This window comes from Podarcis gaigeae, assembly GCF_964106915.1.
Source record: "Podarcis gaigeae genome assembly, chromosome: 15".
NCBI lineage: Eukaryota > Metazoa > Chordata > Lepidosauria > Squamata > Lacertidae > Podarcis > Podarcis gaigeae.
The window spans coordinates 45,274,714-45,300,201 of NC_139692.1; the positions used below are offsets into that span (position 1 = coordinate 45,274,714).

Sequence of the window (25,488 nt, forward strand, 5' to 3'; positions counted from 1 at the left end):
TGAAGAAAGTAATAAAGAGACAATCTGGATTGAACTGGATAGAATTATTTAATTAAAGCAGCAATATAAGTGATGCTTGGACCCCCGCTCGGAGCTTGATGTATGGGTACCCCCAACAAAATTTAAAAATCTGGCTGTATAATTTGGAAATAATGTGATGTGATTGGCCTGTTAATAAAAATCTTTTTTTAAAAAAAAGAAAAGAAAAGACCCTGATGTTGGGAAAGATGGAGGGCAGAAGGAGAAGGGGATGACAGAGGACGAGATGGTGGGACAGTGTTCTTGAAGCTACCAGCATGAGTTTTACCAGACTGCGGGAGGCAGTGGAAGACAGGAGGGCCTGGCATGCTCTGGTCCAGGGGGTCACGAAGAGTCAGACACGACTAAACGACTAAACAACAACAAACTACAGATACCTGAAGAGTTGTTTGGATGGAGCAAACTTGCTTCCTGTTGCTCCAGAGAGTAGGACCCGAACCAAGGGCTTCAAATCACAAGAAAGGATATTCCCACTCAAGCTTAGGAAGAACGTCCTGAGGGTGTGGGCTCTCCTTCAATGGAGGTTTTTGAGCAGAGGCCAGATGTCCACCTCTCAGGAATCCTTTAGCGTGATTCCTGCCTTGCAGGGGGTCGGACTAAATGACCCTTGGGGGTCCCTTCCAACCCTACAATTTCATGATGGTGGGGCTGGGAAAGACCGCTCCCTGAACCCACGACTTGCTGCTGAGGAGCGCATGCTCGCTGAGGCTGATGGGAGTCCTAGAACTGAGTTGAGGAATGCTGATGACCTAACCACAAGTCAAACTCTCGTCCAATCGTCGTTCTCCGCCAACTTCCCAAACGCTCCTGCCCCTCCCCAGCCCCACACCTGAATCCCTTTCCATTCCCCTTAACTGCTCCACTATTACTGGGGCGGGGGCGTGCAATGTCATGTACCTAAAGCCCGGAGCGTCGCCGAGGACGCGACCACCATGCCTCGTCCTCTTTGTCTCACCAGGAGGAGAGGAGAGAGGGAAGGAAGGAAGGAGGAAGATGCAGTTGCCACGGCGACAGGCCCTCCTTTCAGGGGGAGGTGACTTCATTCCGGCGGGGAAGGCGAGGCATCGCCGGAGGGGATGGGCTTGGCCGCCTCTCTGCCGGCAGAGAGCTCTGCATCCCACATCAGGAGGACGAACAGCTCAGCTGCCCGGCAAGTGGACCGCTGCCAGCTTACTGCTGGTACCCAAGAACGCGCCCGACTCCTTCCTCCAGCCCTGCATCTCTCCATCTCTCTCCATCACTTCTTCTGCTCCGCCCAGACTCACCTTTGCCGCGCCTCGCTGTGCCAGCCTCCTGCCAGCCGGACCCCAGGCTCCCAAGCCCGCCCTGGGCACATTCCCAGATCCGGGGATGCAGCTTTAAGGTGCCCCCCTTCCCTGACGCCCACGCCCAATGGTGCTCCCTCTCCTCGTCTCTGCCTATAGACTGTGCCGCTTAGCCATGTCCGACGCGGAGAGGCTGACGGTCGACTGGTGGGGAGACAGCCCCCGGGCGCCCCAGGAGAGCTCGCCGGGGGCCAGCCCGGCCATCCAAGCGGCCCTGAACAGGATCCTGCCCGACCTGCACCAGGCCATCTCGGCCGCCAAGCAGGCGGCCGGCCCCGAGGACCTCCGCAGCGGCCTGGCCGAGATCCTGGCCCTGGTGGAGGAGGCCTGGCTGATGCCCACCGTGGGCAGGGAGGTCGCCAAGGGCCTGTGCGACGCGATTCGCCTGGAGGGGGGGCTGGACTTGCTGCTGTCCTTGCTCCAGACGGCCGACCACGAGACCAAGTGCCAGGCGGCCAAACTCCTGGAGCAGATCCTGGTGGCGGGGAACAGGTGAGCCAGGCAGGGGGACCGGGGAGGGAGGAACGGGCCGAGGCGTCTGCAGGGGGCCAGGGCTTGTGAACCTTTCCTTCCACATCACGGGCCACATTCCCTTCATTGCCAGCTTCCAGGAGCCGCATGCCAAGGTGGGCGGATCTAGAAGCAAGAGGAGGCCAAGCAATGAATGCCAGGGGTGTTTTTTTGTGGGGGGCGGGGCGGGGGACGGACAATGAGCTAGTAATTCCTTAGTTGTGATTCCTGCGTGGCAGAGGGATGGACTTAGATAATGCTTAATGCTTAAGTATCTGAAGAAGTGTGCATGCACACGAAAGCTCATACCAAGAACTGACTTAGTTGGTCTTTAAGGTGCTATTGGAAGGAATTTTTTTTTGTTTTGCTTAAGGGGAAGGCACAGTCCCTACCCGAGAAGAATGGCAGATTAAGCTGATGCAGAAATGGCAAGACTGACCCAAAGAATTAGGAATCGGGAAGACCAAAATTTCAATAAGGAATGGGGAAAATGCATAGTTTATTCTAAAAATCCTTGTCAACAATTAAAATTATTAGTAGGACTGGAATGATGCTTGTAGTCAAAAGTTCAACTATGGTTTTATTGAAGATTTAGTAGAAGTGGATTAACAGAGAAGTTGCAGGAGAAAAAGTTAACAGAAGAACCCACGCGAGGGGAGGAGGGAAGTCAAAGGGACCTCCTTGGAGGCTGTTAAGCAGAAGTTGGACAGCTGTCTGTCAGAGAAGTTGGACAGCTGTCTGTCAGAGATTATTTAGCTCTGATCCCTGTGCTGCCCCTGGGGGGTCCCTCCCAGCTCTGCCTTTCTATGTTTTCATGAGACAGGAAAGGGGAAGGGGCATGTTTCCTGCCAGCAAAGAAATGAGGGCGTGAAGCAAGGGCCAGACAGGTGTGTGGGCCAGGGAGAGGGGGTGTGGTTTTGGATGGGGGGGGTCGCATTTGGCCCCTGGACCTCCAGTTCCCTGTCCTTGGCAACGGGGCAACATTTGTGTAGGGAAGAAGTGACACACTCACCGAAATTCCTCCTTCCTATACTCCCTTTCCGACAGCCTTTCTTTGCCAAGGCGATTTTCCCACCCGCTTTTAAAAGGTTTGCTTTTTGAGTGTGCAGGAACCCCCAAAAGGAGCCCACCCCTGTGGCCCTCTGCATGAGTCCCTGTTCTGGGCATGCCCTTGCCTGAAGGTGAGCGATCGCTGTGTCCCTGCCTCCACAGAGATCCCCACCCCACTCACACCTCTCAATGGCAGAGGGACAGCAGAAGTGGACTGAGAAGGAAGGCAGGGCAGGTTTTCGTGCAGAGACACAACAGTGGTTTTATAGTGGGGGCTCCCAGGGGCCTTCCCGCTCCTGTGAGGGCTGTCGGTGGCACTACAAATGAAGGCTTGCCAAGAGAGGCACCCATCCCTCCTGCCAATGGTGCACTCAGGCAATGCATAGTTAATCTATGGGACTCAGGAGGATTGGACAAATCCATAGAGAAGGAGAGGACTATCAGCGGCTCCTGGCCACAGTGGCTCAGCTCTGTCTCCACAGTCAGAGGCAACAGTGCTTCTGAATCCCAGTTGTTGAAACTGCAGGAGGGGAGAAAGGGCTCTTGTGCTCGGATCCTGCCTGCCAGTTCCCCTTTTTGAAATCTGTTTGGCCACTGTGAGAACAGGATGCTGGACTGGATGGGCCACTGGCAGGCTCTTTCTTAGGTTCTTAGGTAACCTGCCCTTGATGGTCTTTCAGGGGTGGCAGCATGTAACGTGGGCACATTCAGTGCTTGGCTTTCCATGAAATGGGCCAAGCCGGGGCTGTTGCAAATCCTGCTCACGTTGCTGAATGAGACCCCGGATTTTGACCCTGTCTTGCCCAATGCAAAATGGTTCTTTTAAAATAGATTCAGAAGCAATACAAGCACAATTGGGTGAGAAGATTAAAGACTTTATTCCAAACAGCAAGCAAAAATATACATTACCAAGCAAGCCATTGAGGAGCCCAGAAATGGCGAAGCGACTCCCAGGTAGCCATCTTTTGCACAGCACTCTGGCCATGAGTCTGTGCTGAACTCCTACTTGGCATGCTCCAAAACTAGATATTTTATAGACCTGTGTCCTATTGAACTAACACCGGCTCAACCAGAGCTACTCTACGTCAAAGGCTTTGCTGGACCAGTTTGATCAACCCAACAAGGGCTTTTTCACAAAGGATATTGAAAGCAATAAAACACAGTAACGAGAGGCAGGAAGGAATAACCAGAGTTGGAAGAGCTGACCATGCCAGATCACTATCTCCTCAAATTATAATAATCTCCTGCGATAATTATCCCATATACCCCCCAAGTCCTGGCCTGATGGCGCTGCTGACTCCTGCCCCCCCCTCAAATTCTGGAGTCATATCAGCAGCCATATCTGCCCTGTGTCATACCAGGATGACAAACTATTCGTTGTTGATGTTCATTCAACTTATTGTTGTTGTTTAGTCGTTTAGTTGTGTCCGACTCTTCGTGACCCCCTGGACCAGAGCACGCTGGGCACCCCTGTCTTCCACTGCCTCCTGCAGTTTGGCCAAACTCATGCTGGTAGCTTCAAGAACACTGTCCCACCATCTCGTCCTCTGTCGTCCCCTTCTCCTTGTGCCCTCCATCTTTCCCAACATCAGGGTCTTTTCCAGGGAGTCTTCTCTTCTCCGGAGGTGGCCAAAGTCTCGGAGCCTCAGCTTCAGGATCTGTCCTTCCAGTGAGCACTCAGGGCTGATTTCCTTCAGAATGGAGAGGTTTGATCTTCTTGCAGTCCATGGGACTCTCAAGAGTCTCCTCCAGCACCAGAATTCAAAAGCATCAGTTCTTTGGCGATCAGCCTTCTCACTTCCAGCTCTCACTTCCATACATCACTACTGGGAAAACCATAGCTTTAACTATACGGACCTTTGTTGGAAAGGTGATGTCTCTGTTTTTTAAGATGCTGTCTATATCTGTCATTGCTTTCCTCCCAAGAAGCAGGCGTCTTTTAATTTTGTGACTGTTGTTTCATTCAACTAGCTAGTAGAAAAAACCATCATAGCAGCTGCAGGTGTCTCTAGGTAGGGCTAGAGAATAAGACCCCCTTGCCTGGACTCCCGGGGAACCGCTGCTGCCAGTCTGTGTGGGCAATACTGAGCTAGGTGGACTATGGGTCTGCACCGTATAAGGAGGCTTTGTATGTTCATATTTAAAGCACTGTTTATTTAAATTCGGAACCATGAGGACTAGCATCTTGCTTTATTCCTAGGGACAAGAGGCTGTTTTGGTAGAACAGACCTTTGCAGGCAGAAGGTCCCAGGTTCAACCTTGCAGGGATTAAGTGAGGATTTGGACCTGGGAGAGACCAAGGTTCAAATCCCTACTCAGCCACCATGAAGCTCACTGGGTGTGACCATGAAACCCAGTTGCTACTTCTCAGCCTAAGCTCAATCACAGGGATGTTGTGGGGATTAAAGGAGGACTTCAACCTGGGAAATCTGGGTTCAAATCCCCACTTGGCTATGATGCTCAGTATCAATGAAATAGAAATCAAAGTTTGCCAGGATCTGCTTGAGAACAAAACAACCTGCCCTGGGGCACAATGTCCTTTCTGGAGCCCCACAGGAAGGGCCGAGGCAGCCTCTCCCCTCTGCCAGGTGGGCTTTTAAGGGCCCACCGGGGCTTCTAATTGGGAAAATGCATTAGCCGAGACCCAGAAAGACTTTGGAGCCATCGGATGAGCTTCCTGGCAGGAGGGAGCGGCTCTTGGCCTTTGCATCTCTCTGGATAAACCACACACCTCTCCGCTTCCTACTGCCAGCCTGCCTCGCCAGGGTGGGGATCCAAGGCAGGGCAGGGGGTAGGCGGAAGCCGCCTTGTTCTGTTCCATGTGGCCAGGACAAGCTGTGCTGCTGCTGCTGCGTACTGATTGCTCATCACCACTCTGGAGGATGAATCAGCTGGCCGCTGTGCCAAGATGAGGTGGTCTCCAGAGGCGGGGGGGGGGGGGCCTGCCCGTGTGTCCCCTGATGGGAGCTGGGCAGAGAAGGAGGGAGCTGGAAGCCGCAGGAGGGGAGAGTTGCTCTTCTGCTCAAGTCCTGCTTGCGGGCATCCCATAATAGGCATCTGGCCGGCCACTGTGTGAGAGAACAGGATGCCGGACTAGTGGGGCTGCTGGCTAGATTAACAGAGGCAATCAGAGATCACACTAGACAAGAGTTGCAAAAAGCACGGGGAAAATGCAGAGAATACTTCGCAAAACAGTGCCCTAAAATACATACTTGGACTTGTTTCGATTAATGTCTGCAGGAGACTTTGTGGATATTTAAGTTATAATTAGAAAAAGCTTAATAATTATTCATAAAGGAAACAGTTTATAAGAAGTAAATAAGGAGGCCAGATACAGGATAAAGGAAGTCTTTTATTTGGTTGTTTGTATTGTTGTATGTTATTATTGTATGTTATGTTCACGTTTATTGAGGGTGGAATTCTGTATTGGGGGTGGGGGGTTATGTTATGTTGTAAATAAAATTTACAATAAAAATAAAAATAACTAAAAATAAATAAATAGATGGGCCAAGAACATAAGAAGAGGAGCCTGCTGGCCAATGGCCCATCTAGTCCAGCGTCCTGCTCTCATACTTGCCTCTGGGAACCTGAGCGCAAGAGACTTCTGCCTCAGCTTAGGAGAAAAGCGAAACTGGGATGAGTTTGATCTGGCACCACTTACTGTGGGGCTGCCTGCCTTCTGCCCCAACAGCCCCCTGTTGCCACCCCATTGCCCCACACTAATGGCCATCCTTCAGAGATCCTGTAGCTCTCTGGATTCCCTGTATTGAACGGGGACCACGTGACCTCTAAGTCCCTCTCTAGCTCTTACGGTGACAGTTCTGTTCTCTTATAATTTATCTGGGGGCGGGAGGTCCAAGCTCTCCACTTCCTTGAGATAGGCCCATCTGGCTGGGCCAGGCAGGTCCTGAGTGCAGGACCCAGCCTCCTGCAGAGATGGCATGGGAACCCTGCCAGGGCTGGCAGATGCAGCGGCTGCCAGATTTCGACGGAGGCCGACGTCAGTCGCTCACAGAGGGAGCCCAATTTTCCCAGAACGGGGCACTTCGCTCACTTCCTGGAACAAGCCAGCCTGGCAGAATCTGATGTGTGAGGGGGTTCTGTTTAGCCTTGCAATGCAAAAGCCCCCCCCCCCTCTGCTGGCATTGATGCTCCCCATCCCGCCCCAGCTATGGGTCCAAGCCCTGGCTGGAGCAAAGTCCCTCCTTCCTTCCTCCACCCCCATAGATGCTGTCTATGTCAGTTAACATAGAATATTCTGCAGAGCCAGTGGTGTCAGCCCTGGAGTCCAAACATTCCTGCATTGCAGAGGGTTGGAATAGATGCCCCTTGCGATGCCCTCCAGCTCTGCAGTTCCACAATTCTGTGCTACCTGCCTTCCAGTCCAGCTGATTTGTGATTGTTCCACCCACTCAGGCGACGTGGGGTGTAAAAAGGAAGGTACCTCTGAGTACTTTTTGAGTGCATAAGTACTTTTTGCATTTTCCAGGCACTGGTATTCAGAAACATCAATGCCTCTGACTGTGAAGGCAGAGGATGGCCAGGAGCCATTGATACCTCTCTCCTCCTTCCTGGATTTGTCTAATCCTCCTTGGCACTGTGGGTTAAACCACAGAGCCTAGGACTTGCCAATCAGAAGGTCGGTGGTTCGAATCCCCGTGACGGGGTGAGCGCCCGTTGTTCGGTCCCAGCTCCTGCCCACCTAGCAGTTCGAAAGCATGTCAAAGTGCAAGTAGATAAATAGGTATCACTCCGGCGGAAAGGTAAACGGCGTTTCCATGCACTGCTCTAATTCGCCAGAAGCGGCTTAGTCATGCTGGCCACATGACCCGGAAGGAAGCTGTACGCCGGCTTCCTCGGCCAATAAAGCGAGATGAGCGCCGCAACCCCAGAGTCAGCCACGACAGGACCTAACGATCAGAGGTCCCTTTACCTTTTTGGGTTAGTGGCCATCCCTGCTTCCTGTGGCAGGGAGTTCCACCGTTTAACTCTGGGCCATGTGGTGAAGGGCCTTCTTTCCACTGCGTCCTTCCCCCCCCCCCCGCCCAAGGCTGCTTCCCTGACCCCGTTCTGCCTCCCCGCTCTCTGCCCCTAGGGACCGCGTGGCTCGCATCGGCCTGGGTGTGATCCTGAACCTGTCCAAGGAGCGTGAGAGCCTCCCTCTGGCGCGCAGCACCTCGGGGATCCTGGAGCACATGCTCAAGCACTCCGAGGACACCTGCACGCAGCTGATCTCCGACGGCGGCCTGGACGCGCTCCTCTACTGGTGCCGCTGGAGCGACCCTGTGGTCCTGCACCACTGCGCCGCCGCCCTGGCCAACGCGGCCATGCATGGCGGGCCGGCCAACCAGCGGCTGATGGTGGAGAAGAAGGCGGCCGAGTGGCTCTTCCCTCTGGCCTTCTCCAAGGACGGCTTCCTGGTGCAGTTCCACGCCTGCCTGGCCGTGGCCGTCCTGGCCACCAACAAAGAGGTGGAGAAGGAGGTGGAGCACTCGGGGACCCTGGCGCTGGTGGAGCCCTTCGTGGCCACGCTGGACCCGGGGCACTTCGCCCACACCTTGCTGGGCAGCAGCGACAACAGCCAGGGCAGGACGGCAGAGGACCTGCAGCGCCTGGTGCCCCTCCTGGACAGCTCCCGCCCAGAGGCCCAGTGCCTGGCTGCCTTCTACCTGTGCGCAGAGGCCGCCATTAAGGCCCAGCAGAAGAAGATGCAGGTAGCTTGTTTGCATGCAGAGCCATGAGGACTAGTATCTTACTTCCTCTCTTAGTTCAGCGGCAGAGCCCCTGCTTTGCATGCAGAAGGTCCTGGGTCCAATCCCTGACTAGAATCTGGGTTCAAATCCCCATTCTGCCATGAAGCTCCCTGGCAAGCTGGTTGCTCCCTCTCAGGCTAACCTACCTCACAGGGTTGTTGTGAGGGCCAAATGGGGAGGAAGAGGAACCTTGGAGTACAGGGTGCAGCACCAGTGCACAAAGTGAATAAATGCTTGGCTTTGCTCAGATTTTCACAGAGATCGGGGCCATCCAGAGCTTGAAGAGGATTGTCTGCTACTCCCCGGACGGCACCACCTCCTCGCTTGCCAAGAGGGCGCTCTGCACAATGGGCGAAGAGGTGCCCCGGCGCCTGCTGCCCACTGTGCCCAACTGGAAACCCCTGGAGGTGCAGAAGTGGCTCCAGCAGATCGGCTTTGTCAAATACTGCCCCAATTTCCTGGTAGGGCTTGCAAGAGGGCAGTGGTTGTGCGGGGAATGGGGGTCAGGGCTCCTGGAGAGAGGAGAGGGCCCCTGAGGAGACTGCAGGTGCCTGTTGGGGGGCTCACAGCTCACTCCCCACGCAGGCCTCCCCCAAAAGCTGCCTCCCTAGCCCACCCCTGGCTAGGGATGATAGAAAAAGAGTCACTTTTTCTACCGAACACCACAACCTTTTTTCATAGCGGAGTCCCTCCATCCCCTGGATCATGTTGCTTTCTCTCCCCTTGCTCTTTGGATGTGAAACTGACCCCATCCTTCCTCTCCCCCCAGGAACACCAGGTGGATGGCGACCTGCTGCTGAGGATGACGGAGGAGGATTTGCGGGTGGACCTCCAGATGACCTCCAGCATCACACGCAAGCGGTAAGGAGCTCTTGGCGCCCAGGAAGGAGGAGCTCCTGAGCCGAGAAGCGGGGTTGAGCTGGATGATCTCTGAGGGAACCCACCAGATCAAAAACGGCAGCTGTGCTATTGCTCCCTGAGTACAGCAGTGCTATAAATCTGCTCATGTTTGCCATTCCAACTTTTTTTAAAAGCACACACCATGTTTGCAGGAAATTCAGCTATGCAAAAGGGTTTGGAGCACCTTGAGGGCCAGCCTGTTCCGCCTCCAAAAGTGGCGTGCCTCTGCTCCAACCTGGCAGGAGGTGTCCCCCCCTCAGCCCTACTGAGCTGCCCCCCTCCTTCCCCCAGGTTTTTCCGGGAGCTGACGGAGCTCAAGACCTACGCCAACTATTCCACATGCGACCGCAGCAACCTGGCCGACTGGCTGGGCTCCGTGGACCCTAAATTCCGCCAGTACACCTACAACCTGGTCACCAGTGGCATCGACCGCAACTTCCTCCACCGTGTGACGGAGCAGCAGCTGCAAGAGGACTGCCAAGTCCACATGGGCTTCCACCGCGTCCGCATCCTCTCGGCCGCCCGAGGTAACCTCTCCCCTTGCTCTGCAGACCCCCCAGCCCCCGGGAAGGACATCCCGAGGAGCCATTTGGCAGTGGAACGGCCTCGCTCACCAGGCGACGGACTCTTCTTCACTGGAGGTCTTATAATGGGGTTGGGCTAGATGACCCCTGGGTGCCCCTTCCAAGTGTACAGTATGATTCCATGAAACAATTTGCTGTTGGAAGGGAGGGAACAAACGGATCTAAGGTGGGGAACAGTGGCGGAGGAACCCTCTCCGGTACCCGGGGCGGCACAGCCCATACAGCCACCCACCCCCTTTCTGTCTCCTCCCAGAGATGCTGCATTCGCCTCTGCCCTGCAGCAGCGGAAAGTCCACCTTGGAGGGGACGGACGTCTTCATCAGCTACCGGAGAGCCACTGGGGCGCAGCTGGCCAGGTGGGCAGGGGAACGCCAGGGAGCAGCGTGAACCATTCACACATGCGGGCGTGTCAAAGAGAAAAGCCTTCCTTTCTCCTTCTGTAAAGAGCCAACTGTGTGATGCAGCAGCAGAAAAGGTTAATGCGATTCTTGGCTGCATCAACAGAAGTCCTGTGTCCAGATCAAGGGAAACAGGAGGACCGCTCTATCCTGGCTTGGACAGATCACACCTGGAATACTATTAGGAATAACATTCTGGCAATAAGAGCTATTTGATAGCGGAACAGACACCCTCAAAAGGTGGTGGACCTTCATTGGAGGTTTTTAAAGAGAGCTTGGGTGGCCATCTGAAGCGGGTTGGGCTGGATGATCCTTGGGGTTCCCTTCTGTCTCTATGATTCTATGAATTGCTTCTAATCTCTCAACCTCTCTGTGCAAGGAAACAGGGGTTGGCCCACGGCAGCTCTCCCCAACCCATTGTCATCCAGAGCGTGTTGGACTCCAACTCCCAGCAACCCAGGTTGGCCGATGTTCAGGGATGATGGGAGTTGTAGTCCACGTGACCTCTGAAAGGTTGATCCAAAAAGGCTGCTCTGTGGTTAAGATGGTCTCTGACAAGCTGGGCTCAGAGCAAGGCTTGCAGCCTTGATTGGCCAGAAACATGTAAGGGCACCATGGGACGGTGTAGAATTAACCTGTGGAACTCACTGCAACCGCACTTTGCGCTACCGTTAGCAGCAGTAGTAGATTTTTACGAGTTGCATTTCTACAGACCTGCATTCTCTAGAGGGGACTGAATGAGAATAAAACGCGCCCATTAAGACTTACAAAGAAGACCGTGAAATGGATATAATTATCCTTAGCACTGATATTGTAACACTTTGGAGGCGTTCAAAGCCCTTGCTTATTAATTATGCATTTCTTATTCTGCTTTCTGAACAATTGTAGTCTCCCAAAATGGCTCATGTTAATTAAAGAAGGGGAAGTGGGAGCAGGCGGAGGGCTGAGAAACCACAAGCACACACAGGGGGAGGGGGAGACGAGGGCCCACGTACATAATTTCCTTTACAACAGCCCTGTAAGGTAGGCCAGCAGCAGCTGTGGGAGGGTGCAGTTTGGACTGAGGTTGCAGCCGGAGGGGAAAGGGTGTTCTCTAACCCTTTCCCTTTATGCCATCGCGGAGAGATCCCAATTATGGGTGCCTGGGTCAAGCCCCCCCTTCCTTTCACACGTACCCCGCCCTGTTTGCGCCTCTCCAGCCTCCTGAAGGTCCACCTGCAGCTGCACGGATTCAGCGTCTTCATTGACGTGGAGAAGCTGGAGGCCGGGAAGTTCGAGGACAAGCTGATTCAGAGTGTGATGAGCGCCCGGAACTTTGTGATGCTGCTTTCGCGCAACGCCCTCGACAAGTGCGTGGGGGACACCGAATGCAAAGACTGGGTGCATAAGGTGAGAGGGCTTCCCCCTGCCAGGGACCGTAGTATATCTGTGTTTGGGGGGGGGGAAGGGGATAAAACTCTGAGAATCCTAGAAGAGTTGGGTGGGACCCCCCAAAGGACATCTAGCCCAACCCCCTGCAATGCAGGAGACGCAGCCCAATTCACAACAAAGGGCTCCTCCTTGAGCTGAGCTGCCAGCCATCTGTCTCAGGAGACAACAGAGGAGTGTGCCTTGGGGAGGTGAAGTCAAAACGTTGGAGAGTCGCAGCGCCTGCTGTGGCTGTGGAGGCTGATACGGGAGAGACATGTTTTGTTGCAGCCGGGGCAGAGGAAGGCGTCTGGTTGTGCAGCTGCAGATGCACCAGGGCGTTTCTTCTCTCTGGGCTCCTCCAAGTGGTCATTGCTCCTCCGGTCACTGCTGTGGATGCATGGCCAGTCTGCCTGTCTCCAGGCACTGCGGTCATCTGCAAGGGATTGCCACAGGGCAGGGATCTCCTTGGGGATCCTGCCGTCTTCCATCCTGTGGACATGACCAAACTAGCATAGATGTCACCTAGTGCAAACAGGCCGGAAACATTTGCTCATTGAGAGGGCACATCTTTTGGGGAGACTTTGTCCCGCCATGTGATGCCCCAAAACTTCCTGATATAATGTACGTGGAAGCCAGCAGGACAAGAGGAAGGGAAATCATATTGAACAAACTCACCCCTCCCTAAGCAAGATTTCCTTCTCTCTTTTTAAATGCATATCCTTCACAGGAAATTGTCACAGCCCTGAGTAGCGGGAAGAACATTGTCCCCATCACAGACCACTTCGAGTGGCCGGATCCAAAGACCCTTCCTGAGGACATGAGAGCCATCCTGAAGTTCAACGGGATCAAGTGAGTGGGATCAAGGAGTGTCCCTGGGGATAAGGCAGGTGGGCGGGGGGGGGGGGAGGCAATCTCTGGAAGCTGGTGCAACACAGCCAGCTTCTTGTGTGTGTGTGGGGGGGTGAATCTGGGGAAACGAGGCTGAGACGAGGCTGAATCTGAAGGGGTTTGAAACCGATTTAATGCTAATAGTTTCAGGTGCAAAGGATGCTTTGAAGCACCAGGCTTGAAATTGCACCCTTTCCCCTGCCCCTTTCCAAACCGGTGCTCCAATTCATGCAGGAAAAAAATTGGGAGTCCTACACAAGAGCTGTAGATTCCCCATGGCCCCTTCCACCCCAAGCACCGCATGGCTTGGGTCAGCTCAGGGGCCCTCAAACTTTTTAAGCAGGGGGCCAGTCCACTATCCCTCACCAGAGGTTGGCAAGGTTTACTGGACATGGGCTAAATTATTCCCACGGAGATCGTCCGTGGGCTGGACTGCCACAGTGCAATGCTGGAAATCGCGTCTGCGCATGTCTGCGGTGCCGGAAATCGCGTCTGCACATGCCCAGACGCCAAAAACCACGTCTGCGCAGAAGCAATTTCCAGCGTCTGGACATGAGCAGACGTGCTTTCCGGTATCTGCGCATGTGCAGACGCGATTTCTGGCGCTGCTGTGTGAGTGCCCGCGCCATGCTGCACTGGTTTAGTGCAGCGCGGAGGGGGGACTCGCCGAGTGTGTGGCTCGGTTTGAGGGCTGCTCATGGGCCAGTAAAACGGTCTTCGTGGGCTGCATCAGGGGCATGGGCCGCACGTTGCTGACCCCTGCCTCAGACCTTGTTGGGGGCCGGACTATATTTTTTGGGGGAAATGAACGAGGGACGATGAGCGGCGTGCGAAAGGGTCCAGAGAGGGGCTGCTTAAAATGGCGGCCGCTTGAGCGCTGCTGCTGATGGCACCAACCAAGCCCAGCCCCCTGCCTCCTCTAGGCAGGGCAGGGAAAAGCCAGGAGGAGGGAGGGAGGAGGCGCTGCTGCCATAGGAGTGAGAGGGAAAGAACACACACTGGCAATCCATGCAGCGATTTCTGGACCGTCCGCGGGCCAGACTTAGAAGGCTATTGGGCCTGATCCAGCCCGCAGACCTCTGTTTGCCGACCCGTGGTTCAGCTGTTTCATTTCCACTTCCCATGCAGATGGTCCCACGAATACCAAGACGCCACCATTGAGAAGATCATCCGCTTCCTGCAGGGCCGCTCCTCCCGGGATTCCTCCGCTGGCTCGGAAAACAGCCTGGAGTGTGGGCCCCCTCAGAACTAGGGAACTGGAAGGTGCCCACCCCAATGGAGCAGAGAAGGGGGTGGTGGGTCGGAGTGGGAAGAAGAGGGTGACCCTTTGCTTCTGTCCCCAAGACTGCACTGCCCTAGAGAGGGCACCTCACCCCACTGCCCCCCCCCCCAGCTTTTGCAGGCTCAGCCACAGCTGTGTTGGTGCCCCCTGCTGGCTCCCTTTGGGATATGCCCATTAGGTTATGCAAAACTCCGGAAGAAAATGCTGCTTGCTGCCTGCCCTGCCAGGACAGTTGGAGCAGCAAACTTTCTCCCTCCCTAGTGGCCTTTCACCAGAGGCTCTTAACTCTTTGTGTGCCTGGGTAAGATTTTCGGTTTCTCAACCAATTAGGTTATTACTTGGCTGTTGGGAAGGTGGGCTTTGTAGTGTTTATCTTGTATTAAAGCATTTATCAGATTCTAGGCTCCAGAAGCTTCCTTAGGTGTCTGCTCATCTGTTTTTTAAGCTAAGCAAATGGTCAGAGGTTTAGGAAATGACTGCTTTTCAAACCCCTTCATAAACCATCTAGAGCAGGGAAGGAGCAGCAAAGAGGCCGAGTTTGCTGATGGGGCTCAATTGTTCAGGACGTTTAAACACAAAAGAGGTTGCAAAGAGCTCCGAAAGGACCTCTCCAAATGGAGCGGATGGGTGGCAAAACGGCAAATGCAATTCAATGCAAACAAGTGTTAAATGATGCATTTCGGGTCAAAAAAAGTCTTAATTTCATGTACCTGCTCCTGGGGCCCTGAACTGAAGCCAAAATGGCCAGGATCATGATGTCGTTATAGAAATCTATCATGCGGCCACATTTGGAGAACTGGGTACAGAAATAGACTGGAAAGAGAAGCTGCTGAATTGCAACTTATTACCAAACTTAAAACCATGGAGAGACCTGGTCTGAACAAAGACATTGGATTCTTATCTCATTATACATGACAAAGCCATTTTTCACCTTCTCACCCCTTGCTTTTTCCTGTAAGACCTATTGCAGTCGTTAAGAGTCGTCAACAGGCTCATCACAGCTATCTGCCAATCACCCATTCCCACCACCCTTCTGAGTAATACCCCTCCCCACCTTCTCACTATATAGAAGGGTCTGGTGACTTCTGTTTCAGTGTATCTGAAGAAGTGTGCATGCACACAATAGCTCATACCAAGAACTAACTTAGTTGGTCTTTAAGGTGCTACTGGAAGGAATTTTTTTTGTTTTGGGTACAGTACAGTCCTCAAAAAGGCGATGTTCAGGAAAGGGCAGGCAAAACACCCAAAGGGGTGGAACGACTCTCAACGTGGAAAAGGTTGCAGCATTGGGGATGTGAGAAAGAGGCACCATGATAAAAGTTCATAAGGTTATGCGTGGCATGGAGAAAGAGCAGGGCTGCTCACTACTCCTGGAAGGGTCCCCCAAGGCTCATCTAGTCCACCCTCCTGCAATGCAGGAATCGCAGCTAAAGGATCCCTGACAGAGAGCCATCTGACCTGTTAAAAAAACGTGTGCCTTAGGAGTAGCAGCAGAACAAGCCAGGCTTTGTTCATCTTGAACACAGCCCCTTATTCTTCCTTGGCTTTTATATATCTATCTCTTCACTTTCCGGGCTGGACTGCTCTCAGCCGCCATCCCAGCACCCAGCCTTTTCTCCCCGTGCCAGGCTTGAGGCCTCTCCTCCGTGGTCCCGGAGCGGCATGGAGTTTGTAGAGTCAGGAGGAAACTTGAGCGGGGTTGGAAGGGAGCGTCAATTACACAGGCGCCCAAGTGAGCCGTTCTCCTGAATTATGGGTGCCTTTCAGTTGGAGGGTTTGCAGGAAGGGGGGACAAGGCAGCACTTGGGTGGGAGATGGGTAACCGAGTGCCCAGGGAAGGTCCCCCCTCAGCCACCACCCAGTTCCCCCACTCAGGGCCTTGGTCTTGATGACCCCCAATAATTGCAGTTTGCACCCCTGCCAATTTTAAGGACCAGATTCATGGGTCACTTGGAAGATGCCTCTGTACTGAGCCAGACCACTGGGTCTGCCTGCACTGACTGGCAGCAGCGGCTCTGCAAGGACATCCTTGAGAGCCAGTGTGGTGAAGTGGTTAAGAGCGGTGGACTCGTAACCTGCAGCTGCTGGGTGACCTTGGGCCAGTCACACTTCTCTGAAGTCTCGCAGCCCCACGCACCTCAGAGTGTTTGTTGTGGGGGAGGAAGGGAAAGGAGATTGTTAGCCGCTTTGAGACTCCTTAAAAGGTAAAGGGATCCCTGACCATTAGGTCCAGTCATGGCCGACTCTGGGGTTGTGGCGCTCATCTCGCTTTACTGGCCGAAGGAGCCAGCATACAGCTTCTGGGTCATGTGGCCAGCATGACTAAGCCGCTTCTGGCGAACCAGAGCAGCGCATGGAAACGCCGTTTACCTTCCCGCCGGAGCGGTACCTATTGATCTACTTGCACTTTGAGGTGCTTTCGAACTGCTATGTTGGCAGGAGCAGGGACCGAGCAACGGGAGCTCACCCCGTCGCGGGGATTTGAACTGTTGACCTTCTGATCGGCAAGTCCTAGGCTCTGTGGTTTAACCCACAGCGCCACCTGCATCCCTTGAGACTCCTTAGGGTAGTGATAAAGCGGGATATCAAATCCAAACTCTTCTTCATCATCATCCTGCATGCAAACGGGCTGGAAATCACAGGAGGGGAGAGGGTGCTTGGGTCCTGCTGGGGGGCGGTCCCACTGGGGCATCTGGTTAACCACTGTGAGAAGAGGACGCTGGACTCGGTGGGCCCCTTTGGACCTGACCCAGCAGCCCTTTCCAATGTTCTCATGATGTTCCTGAATTGCCAGCTCTTCCTTCTTATCTGTTCTCGGTGCAGAAGGACAGGGGAAGGAGTGGAAAAACACTCCCTCCCCCCCCCAGGCTGAGATGCATCTCCAAGGCCGCTCCTTAGGGCCTCAGTTGGCACATCTCAGAGTGCCAAAGTGCCGCAAAAGGGCAAAGAAAGAAGTGAGCATCTTATCAGCACACACCTCCAACTTTATTGTGACACGTCCTTTGACGCACACCCTCGCCCAGGTGGGGCCGGGAGCAATTTGCCACCAGCAATTTCCCCTCCAAGTACGAATGGGGAAGCAAACTTGAGTGGGAGGGGGGCATCACCTCCCTTGGCACAGGAGGGGCATCGAGAGATGGGCCGCCTTCCCTTGGCACCCAAGCCCATCCTAGGAGCCTGCTATCTTGGGATGAACTCGCTGTCTCTCAGTTTCCTGGAGACGGGAATCCTCTTGCGACAGACAGGGCTGGAAAGAGCGGCAGCTGCACCCCTGGAAAAGGAAAATACTCCTCACTGTTGGGGTGGGTGATACCCCCAGAACGAGCAAGGAAGAGATTCGTGGGACAGAAAAGGGGGCTTTCTTTGTGATCTCCCCTAAAAGCCAATGTGAATGGCACACACAAAGCCCACTAACACTCTCTCTCTCTCTCTCTCTCTCTCTCTCTCTCTCTCTCTCTCTCTCTCTCTCTCTCTTCCCTGGTTAGGATTTCTATTCCCAGCTCCACAGATCTGAAGAAAGGTTCTAGTCCTCATGACGCACCCAATCCAGTAACACAGAGATCAAGGCATGTCTCAGAGGAAAGTTAACCCCCCCCCCCAAGCTACGTTAAAAGGACAAGCGTGAAGAGCCAAGAGGAAATTGTTTTCAAGTCATTGGAGAGGCATGTGCAGAGATCAGCTGCTGGTTTCCGGAAGGGCGGCAACTCAGGTTCAGCTGGTCATTGTTCTGCCTCCTGCAGCGGACCAGGCATGTCGGCAAAGTGGCTGTAGTCAGGTTTTGAATCCTGGATTTCGATCCACCTGCGGTGGGGAGGGGGGGAGAGAGAAAAGGGGCAGAATTAAGGACCTCCGAGGAATGGAGCCGATAGAGCCCAGGGTGCGCAGCAGCTGCGGAAAAGGCAAATGCCATGCCAGGCAACATTAGGAAAACAAAAATTAAAACTGCAGCTCTTATAATGCCACGATACAACTGCATTTGGAATACTATGTACAGTTCTGGTTGCTCACCTCAAAAAGGACATTGCAGAGTTGGAAAATGTTTCAGAAAACGGCAACCCAAATGGATCAAGAGGGGTGGAAGAAAAATTGTGGTGTTTGGGACTTTTTAGTTTAAATGGCAACATTACAGGAATTTATAGAATTCTGCATTGCAGGGTGAAAGTGAATAGAAAAGACTGTCCCTCCCTCTCTCAACATTGGAACTAGTGAAGATCCAATGAAACTGATAGATGGAAGATTTGAGACTTCTTCGCACAGTGCAGAGTTACACTGTGGAACTCCCTCCCACATGACACAGGGATAGCCAACAACTTGGATGGCTTTTAAAGAAGATTAGACAAATTAAAGGAGGAGGAGAGGGCTCTGGAGGGTTCCTAGCTAGGAGGCTCTGCTTTGCTTCCATGGTTGGAGGCAGCTGGAATCCCAGCTTGCTGGAAACCGCAGGAGAGGAGAGTTGCTCTTGTGCCTGGATCCTGCTTGTGGATTTCCCATTAGGCCGTCTGCTTGGCCTCTGTGAGAACAGGAGGCTGCACTAGATGGGCCCCTTTGCCTGCAGTTTTGAGTAGCTGCCACTAGGGCCTGACTCAGCCACAGCCAGGGGTTTGAGGTGACCGTGCGATGCAGGAAGCCAGGATGGTCAAGATGGAGGAGGACTTACCCGATGATGGCGGCTGGAACGAGGAGGATGACGGCCCCAAGGAGGAAGGGGAAGCCTTTCATGAAGGAGAGGCTGGCGGGGTAAAGGGAGTTGAAGACCCCTGTGGCCACCAGCGAGCAGAGACCTTCCACGCAGGCCACGGCAGCAAAGAGAGCGCCTGGAGGGGAGAGCAGAGAGCTGAAGCACGCATGGGACACCCAAGGGGCATGCCCCCAACCCCAAACAGTGGGTGTTTTCATAAAATCATAGAGATGGGAGGGGTCCCCAAAGGTCCTCTAGTCCAACCTCATGCAATGCAGAAATTGCAGCTCAAGGATTCCTGACAGGTGGCCCACCTGACCTCTCCAGTCAAGGAGAGACCATCTTATGAAGGAGTCTGCTCTTCCCAGGGTGCTGGGAACTGTAGTTCTGTGATGTCCAGACCTTCCTAGCTGGGGATCTCTATTGCTCTTTGTCCCCAGCAACACACACACACACACACAGAGGTGTCAGCTGATTTGGGAGCCTACCCAGGAGGGGTGTTTGGGAGAGAGGTGAGGCCCTCAAGTCTGTTGGAGAAACGACTCCCACCAGCCACCCAAACAACGCCTGAAACTCATGTCATGCTTCTCCAGTAAATGCACAACCGCTGATTCTTGGAGCTCGTTCCCAGTGCAATTATTTAAGGATTTTGCTCATGGGAGAAGAAAGAGATGTGTGGGGCAAGGGATCTCTGCCCTCTGCCACCCCCTGCAAATCTTATATTCAGCCACCTGAGCCGGCATGCTCCTGAGCGCCTCCTTGCGCCCACAAGACAGGAGTGGGGATCCCTTGCCCCTTCCCAGACTTTGCTGAACCACAACGCCCACCATCCTCTCTGTCTTCTGGCCAGGCTTGCTGGGGCTGGTGGGAGTTGTAGTTCAGTAACAGCTGGAGGGCCAAAGCTTCCCACTCCTGCCACGAGGACTAAAAACTTTTGAGTTTGTTTTTTCTAAGTCTCTAGTCCTTATGGTAGCAGTGGGAAGCTTTGCCCTCCAGATATTGCTGAACTACAATTCCCATCAGTTCTAGCCGTCGGCCATGTTTGCCCCAATGCATTGTGGGTCAGGTGATCTGGCTGTCACTGAACCCTTGCTCTGCTTACCTTGCTCCTTTTCGTCAACCAGCCTGGATAACTTGGAGCGGATCACAGGCGTGACAGTCATGGAGAGGAAGAGGAGGCCATATCCTGTCGGGGAAAGGAGGAGAAAGAAAATGAAGAGACCCACTGAAATGAACTAACACAGCGGACTTTGGTTCGGGGCAAACTTAAGTGCCCTTGGATGTCCCAGCAACTGCCATCCAGACACACGGACTGTCTCTGACACTGGAGGGGGAGCAGAGTTAGTGCTCTCTAGGAATCTAGATAGACTGCCTCTGGGCCTGGAGGTTCCACAAGAGCGTCATAAGAGCCTGCTGGATCAGGCCCAAGGGGCTCTGTTGGTAGGAGATGCTTAATCTCAGGGTCCTGGGTTCGAGTCCCACGTGGGGCCAAAAGATTCCTGCATTGCAGGGGGCTAGATGATCCTTGCGTTCCCTCCAAACTCTACAATTCTGCGATTCTAGCACAGCTTCCTGTGCCAACCAGATACCCCAAAAGAAAAGCCGCAGTTGCACTCAGGTCCTGCTTGTGATCTCCTCGCTTGCGCTTCCCACCCACCGGGGCTCATAGAATCTTTTAATCTCCCGAGGTGGAGGCACATCCAGGGGTCATCTAGTCCCACCCCCGCAGTGCAGGAATTCAGAGGCACGTTGCCTCCCGACACTGAGGGCACGTAGCACAGAACAAAATGGATCAGGCCAGTGGCCCCTCTAGCCCAACCCCCTGTCCCCACAGTGGCCTACCAGGTGCCCCCACGGGAAGCCCACAAGCAGGAGCCGAGGGCAACGGTTCTTCCTTCCTGCACCGTCTGGTCTTCAGGGGTAGGCTGCCCCCGAGCATGGAGGTTCTGCTCCCACAGTAGGCCTCCATGCGGAGAGCCTGGCAGCAGGATCAGGCCAGCCTCCTGGTCCAGCTTCCCATTCTACCCAGATGCTTGGGAGATGGACTCCCATTCCCTGGACGCTTTTAAGCAGAGGCCGGGTGTCCATCTGCCAGGGACTCTTTAGCTGTGACCCCTGCGCGGCCGGTGGGTTGGGCTAGATGACCGCCGGGTGCCCCAATTCTCCAACCCTCAAGCAATGCCTCCTCTCCCAGGAGCAGCACCTGTGAACATCAGGGGCGTGGTGCTCGCCAGCGCGATCGCCCCCAGGCCCAGGACGTTGGAGAGCAGGCCGGCTTCGGCCACCCAGCTATCCTCGAGGCAGGTCTGCAGCAGGCGCAGCCCCAGCAAGCTGGATAGGTAGGCCAGGTAGTGAGCGGCCGAGCCGTAGCCAATGAGCTCCGAGTCCCAGCAGAGCGGGGTGCTCAGCTCGTACAGCACCAGCAGGTCCGAGGCCCCGAAATGCACGCTGACCACCAGGAAGAAGGCAAGGGAGTAGAGGAGGAGCTTGCGCCACTCCCAGCCCCGGGCGCCGGGCGCATAGAGGCGGAGGATGGAGGCGTAATGGCGGAGGGTGAGGAGCCTGGCGGGCCGCCTGGGCACCACCGATTCCCGCAGGCAGGCGGCGGCGTAGAGAGCGGCGGAGAGGCTAGCGGCGAGGGCCAGCCAGAAGGGAGCCATGTAGCCTTGGGCATGGCGCCACTGCCCGCCCAGGAGGCTGGCGCCCATCCCCGCCAGGCCCAGGCAGGCCTCCAGGACGGCCACGCGGAAGGTGCGCCCTTGCCGGTCGCTGACGTCGGCCGCGTAGGCGAAGGAGGCGGCCAGGATGAGGTTGTAGTCGCCCGAGAGGCCGGCCAGGATGCGGCCCAGAAGGAGCCAGGCTACGGGGAGCCGGAGGGACATCACCGCCAGGAAGATGGCCGCCTGCAGAGCCATGCCCAGAGAGGCAAGGGCGAGGGCCGGGCGGCGCCCCACGGAGTCGCTCCAGGGGCCGAGCAGCGTGACGGAGAAGAGGCCCACCAGGAAGCCGGCCAGATTGAGGTAGAGGTTCCAGTGGGCCACCAGGGTCTCCAGCTCCTGAGAGAGAGAAGGCAGAGGGCCGTGAGGCCGGAGGAGGGAGCTGGACTACTGCAAGGCGCTCTTCGTGGGGCTGCCCTTGGGCCTGGTTCGGAAGCTACAACCAGTGCGGCAAGATTGCTGGCGGGAGCTGCTGACCAAGAACAAAGGATGCCCACCTGCTGCCGAGCTGCGTTCAAGGGTCTTGTGTTAATGTACAAAGCCCCGAGCGACTTGCGTCTACAATCCCTAAGGGGTCGCCTTCTATCCCAGTTTGCTCACTGAGATCACCTGTGGTGCAGCTCACTTGACAACAATGAAAAACCAAGCCTCTAGGGTCATGGACCCAGTCCTGTGGAACTCCCTGCCACTGGAGATGCAGCGAGCACCTACTAAAAACTTTTCTATTCCGCCTGGTCAAGGCAGGCCACGAAGAATACAAGGGTTGGCTGGTGTTTGCTTTTAATTCTTTGTTTGCTTTTAACTCAGTTTCATTTTTTTACTATTTTATTGTATGGTTTTATGTTTTTACATCGTTGCAAACCGCTGTGATATATTTTTACAATACAGCAGTATATAAATATCTATTATAAATAAATAACTTAGAACTGGGAATGTCCCCTGCCTGAAACCCTGCAGAGCTGCTGCCAGTCAGTGTAGGCAATACTGAGCTGGGAGTCCAGACGGTCTGACTTGGTCTATACATCTGCAGTCTCTTAGGCATGCCATAAAGGCTGATGCTGCTATTATTATTATTGTTGTTGTTGTTTTTAAAATTTGTATACCGCCCTTCATTTAGAGATCTCAGGTTGGTTCCCAGCATTAAAATCCAAGATAAAAACATGAAATACATAATAAAAGTAAGAATAAAAAAAGCCACAGACCCCCTATTATCTTTTATACACACAAACATTCTTCTTCATTTTCTTTTAAATATGTGGTTTCTATTCAGTTCCTATTTAAAAACTTTTTAATGGCTTTTCCCTATTTTATCTGCGTTTCTGCGTTTGTTTTTATCTGTAGTCCCACCTCGAGTCCCAGCCTGCAGCAAAAGGTGGGAGAGCAATAAACGCAGCAACAACAGCAGGAGCCCCAGCCCGAAACCCAGAGGAGAACTGCTGCCAGTCTGTGCAAGCAGTCCTGATCCTGATGGAGCAAGAACGTGCCTGGCTCTAAGGCACCTTCCCGGCTGCAGAGAGCCTGGCTGCCCGGTGAGCTTCCCCGTTCAGGCGCAGTCTACCCCAGCCAAGCCCCAGCTCCCGGGAAGAGGCTGCCCGTTGCCGCCGGGCACCCACCGGGGTCCCTGGCCCTCAAGGCGCCCGGAGAGCCCCTCGGGGCCCGGCCTGTGCCTGGAAGGGCGACGCACCTCCTCCTGCTTCGCGGAGCCGCTCCCGTTGGCGCATCCTCCTCCCTGCCGGGCGGCGCTGCCGTTCCCGGCGCCGAGGCGCTCCCACAGGTACTGGGTGCAGAGCGGACCCTGCAAGCCCATGGCCAGCGTGGCCAGCAGCAGCACCGGCTCCACGGCCCGCGGGCGCGCGCAGCCGGCCCGCCGCGCCCCCTCCTCCGGCTCCGGCTCGTCCCCGGGCGGCTCCGCCGGGGGTCCCGCCGCCTGCTCGGCCATGGCGGCGGCGGTAGCAGCGACCAAGGGGCGGAGCGGCCACCAGCTCCGCCTGGCCCGACGCGAGGACGAAGGGCGGGCCATGGCAGGTCGGTAGGAGGGAAGGCGGAGGAAGGCGCGCCGCCGCCGCCGGAAAGGGAAGCGCCGCGGCTCTCGCGGACCAGACGACGGCGTCCAGAGAGCCTGGGGAACTGGGAAGAATCCTGCCTGCGTGCTTGGCTTGCTCTCTCCTCGATTAATAGGGACTAGATACTTGGCTGCATTGTTGTTGTTGTTTAGTAGTTTAGTTGTATCTGAGCCCCTGGACCAGAGCACGCCAGGCCCTCCTGTCTTCCGCAGTTTGGCCAAACTCATGCTGGTAGCTTCTAGAACACTGTCCCACCATCTCGTCCTCTGTCGTCCCCTTCTCCTTGTGCCCTCCATCTTTCCCAACATCAAGGTCTTTTCTAGGGAGTCTTCTCTTCTCAGGAGGTGGCCAAAGTCTTGGAGCCTCAGCTTCACCATCTGTCCTTCCAGTGAGCACTCAGGGCTGATTTCCTTCAGAATGGAGAGGTTGGATCTTCTTGCAGTCCATGGGACTCTCCAGAGTCTCCTCCAGCACCAGAATTCAAAAGCATCAGTTCTTTGGCGATCAGCCTTCTTTATGGTCCAGCTCTCACTTCCATACATCACTACTGGGAAAACCATAGCTTTACCTATACAGTGGTGCCTCAGGTTATTCGTTCGGAGGTCCGTTCTTAACCTGAAGCACCACTTTAGCTAATGGGGCCTCCTGCTGCTGCCGTGCCGCTGGAGCACGATTTCTGTTCTCATCCTGAAGCAAAGTTCTTAACCCGCGGTCCTATTTCTGGGTTAGTGGAGTCTGTAACCTGAAGCATATGTAACCCGAGGTACCACTGTATGGACCTTTGTTGGCAAGGTGATGTCTCTGCTTTTTAAGATGCTATCTAGGTTTGTCATTGCTTTCCTTAAAAAGAATGAAACTGAACATTTAATGGAGATGGGCCAACAAGATATGCCCCACTGGATCAGGTCCCAGGGGGCTCCTCTGGTGCAGCCTCCTGTTCTCACAGTGGCCAGTGGGATATGCTGCGAGCGGGATCCCTGCGCAACAGCCCTCTCCTCTGATGCGCCTTCCAGCGCCTGCTCTTCAGAAGGGTTAATGCTTCTGCAGGTGGAGACTGAGCATAGAAATCACGGCCAATAGCCCTTGATTGCCAAGATCAACATCCCAAAATGGTTTTCGACCACAGTGATTTTCACTGCTCCAAGAAAAACACAGAGAGCAAAACCAACCCCTTGATAAGGAAAAAATCCTGGGGTGCGGATTTACTCCCCTGCCATGCACGTTGGGGTGCAACTTCCCGCAGGTCTCTCTGGGTCAGCAAAGAAGGAGTCTCCACCCACGTTAAAGAAGCAAATAGTGGTCAGTTGACCTGATTTTTATTTGTCGCAACAAGGTTCAGACACACAAACCCCTGAGCATGGGGTTGCATGAACTTCTAAGACCTCTCCCACAATACATTTTTCAACAGCATCATTGAGACATCACAAATATGTCACAAAGTAGGAGTGTTTGTCATGTAGAAACCTTTTAACCACATTCTTCCCCAAAGAACAATGAAAGTGTTTACACATCCCCCTAGTGGCTGCGAGGCTTTCCTTTGAACGTATCAGGATTCAATCAACCATCCCGATGGATTTCTTGCTTAAAAATCAGGTGTGAGGAGGCGCCTCCGTGTGGCTTTGGAGCCTGTTCTTTGCCCTCTGAGGAGATGCGGGTGTGCTGGGGGCAGAGCCCAGTGGTCCTGCCCTCCTTGTTCCTTGGGGCTGTGAACCCAGTCGAGGCTGCAAGCAGGGCCAGGGTGCAGAGAGCCCCTCCCCGGCCTCAGCCAGTGAACCCGACCAGGCGTTTATGACCCGTAATTGCAGATTGCAGGGCCTGACTTTTGCCAGGGACTCTATGTGCTCCTCTCAGCGCTTCTGAAGAGACAGGAGGTTGAGAAACAGGGAAGCAG

General features: G+C 54.5%; 3 protein-coding genes across 4 annotated transcripts in view; 1 reads left to right on the forward strand and 2 right to left on the reverse strand.

Annotated features, from left to right (window-relative positions):
* VTN (vitronectin) overlaps positions 1–1,097 on the reverse strand; it is an 18,594-nt gene extending 17,497 nt beyond the window's left edge. For both annotated transcript variants that reach the window (XM_083715170.1, XM_083715169.1), the window contains exon 1: positions 937–1,097. In XM_083715170.1, coding sequence (XP_083571296.1) covers positions 937–1,082 — 146 coding nt within the window. In that variant the 5' untranslated portion in view covers positions 1,083–1,097. The remainder of the gene's footprint in view (positions 1–936) is intronic.
* SARM1 (sterile alpha and TIR motif containing 1) lies at positions 1,097–14,560 on the forward strand. Its single transcript, XM_083715127.1, has 9 exons — positions 1,097–1,856; positions 8,020–8,638; positions 8,926–9,138; positions 9,447–9,538; positions 9,869–10,104; positions 10,415–10,517; positions 11,759–11,948; positions 12,697–12,818; positions 13,986–14,560. Exons 1-9 carry the CDS (start codon positions 1,432–1,434, stop codon positions 14,107–14,109), a joined length of 2,124 nt encoding a protein of 707 aa, XP_083571253.1. The 5' UTR covers positions 1,097–1,431; the 3' UTR covers positions 14,110–14,560.
* A 2,542-nt stretch (positions 14,561–17,102) lies between these two features.
* Positions 17,103–23,554, reverse strand: SLC46A1 (solute carrier family 46 member 1; the record flags this gene model as incomplete). The annotated part of the gene is made up of 5 exons (XM_083715191.1): positions 17,103–17,940; positions 18,797–18,953; positions 19,920–20,003; positions 21,021–21,873; positions 23,219–23,554. 5 exons carry the CDS (start codon positions 23,552–23,554, stop codon positions 17,859–17,861), a joined length of 1,512 nt encoding a protein of 503 aa, XP_083571317.1. The 3' UTR covers positions 17,103–17,858.
* Between the last annotated feature and the right edge of the window lie 1,934 nt (positions 23,555–25,488).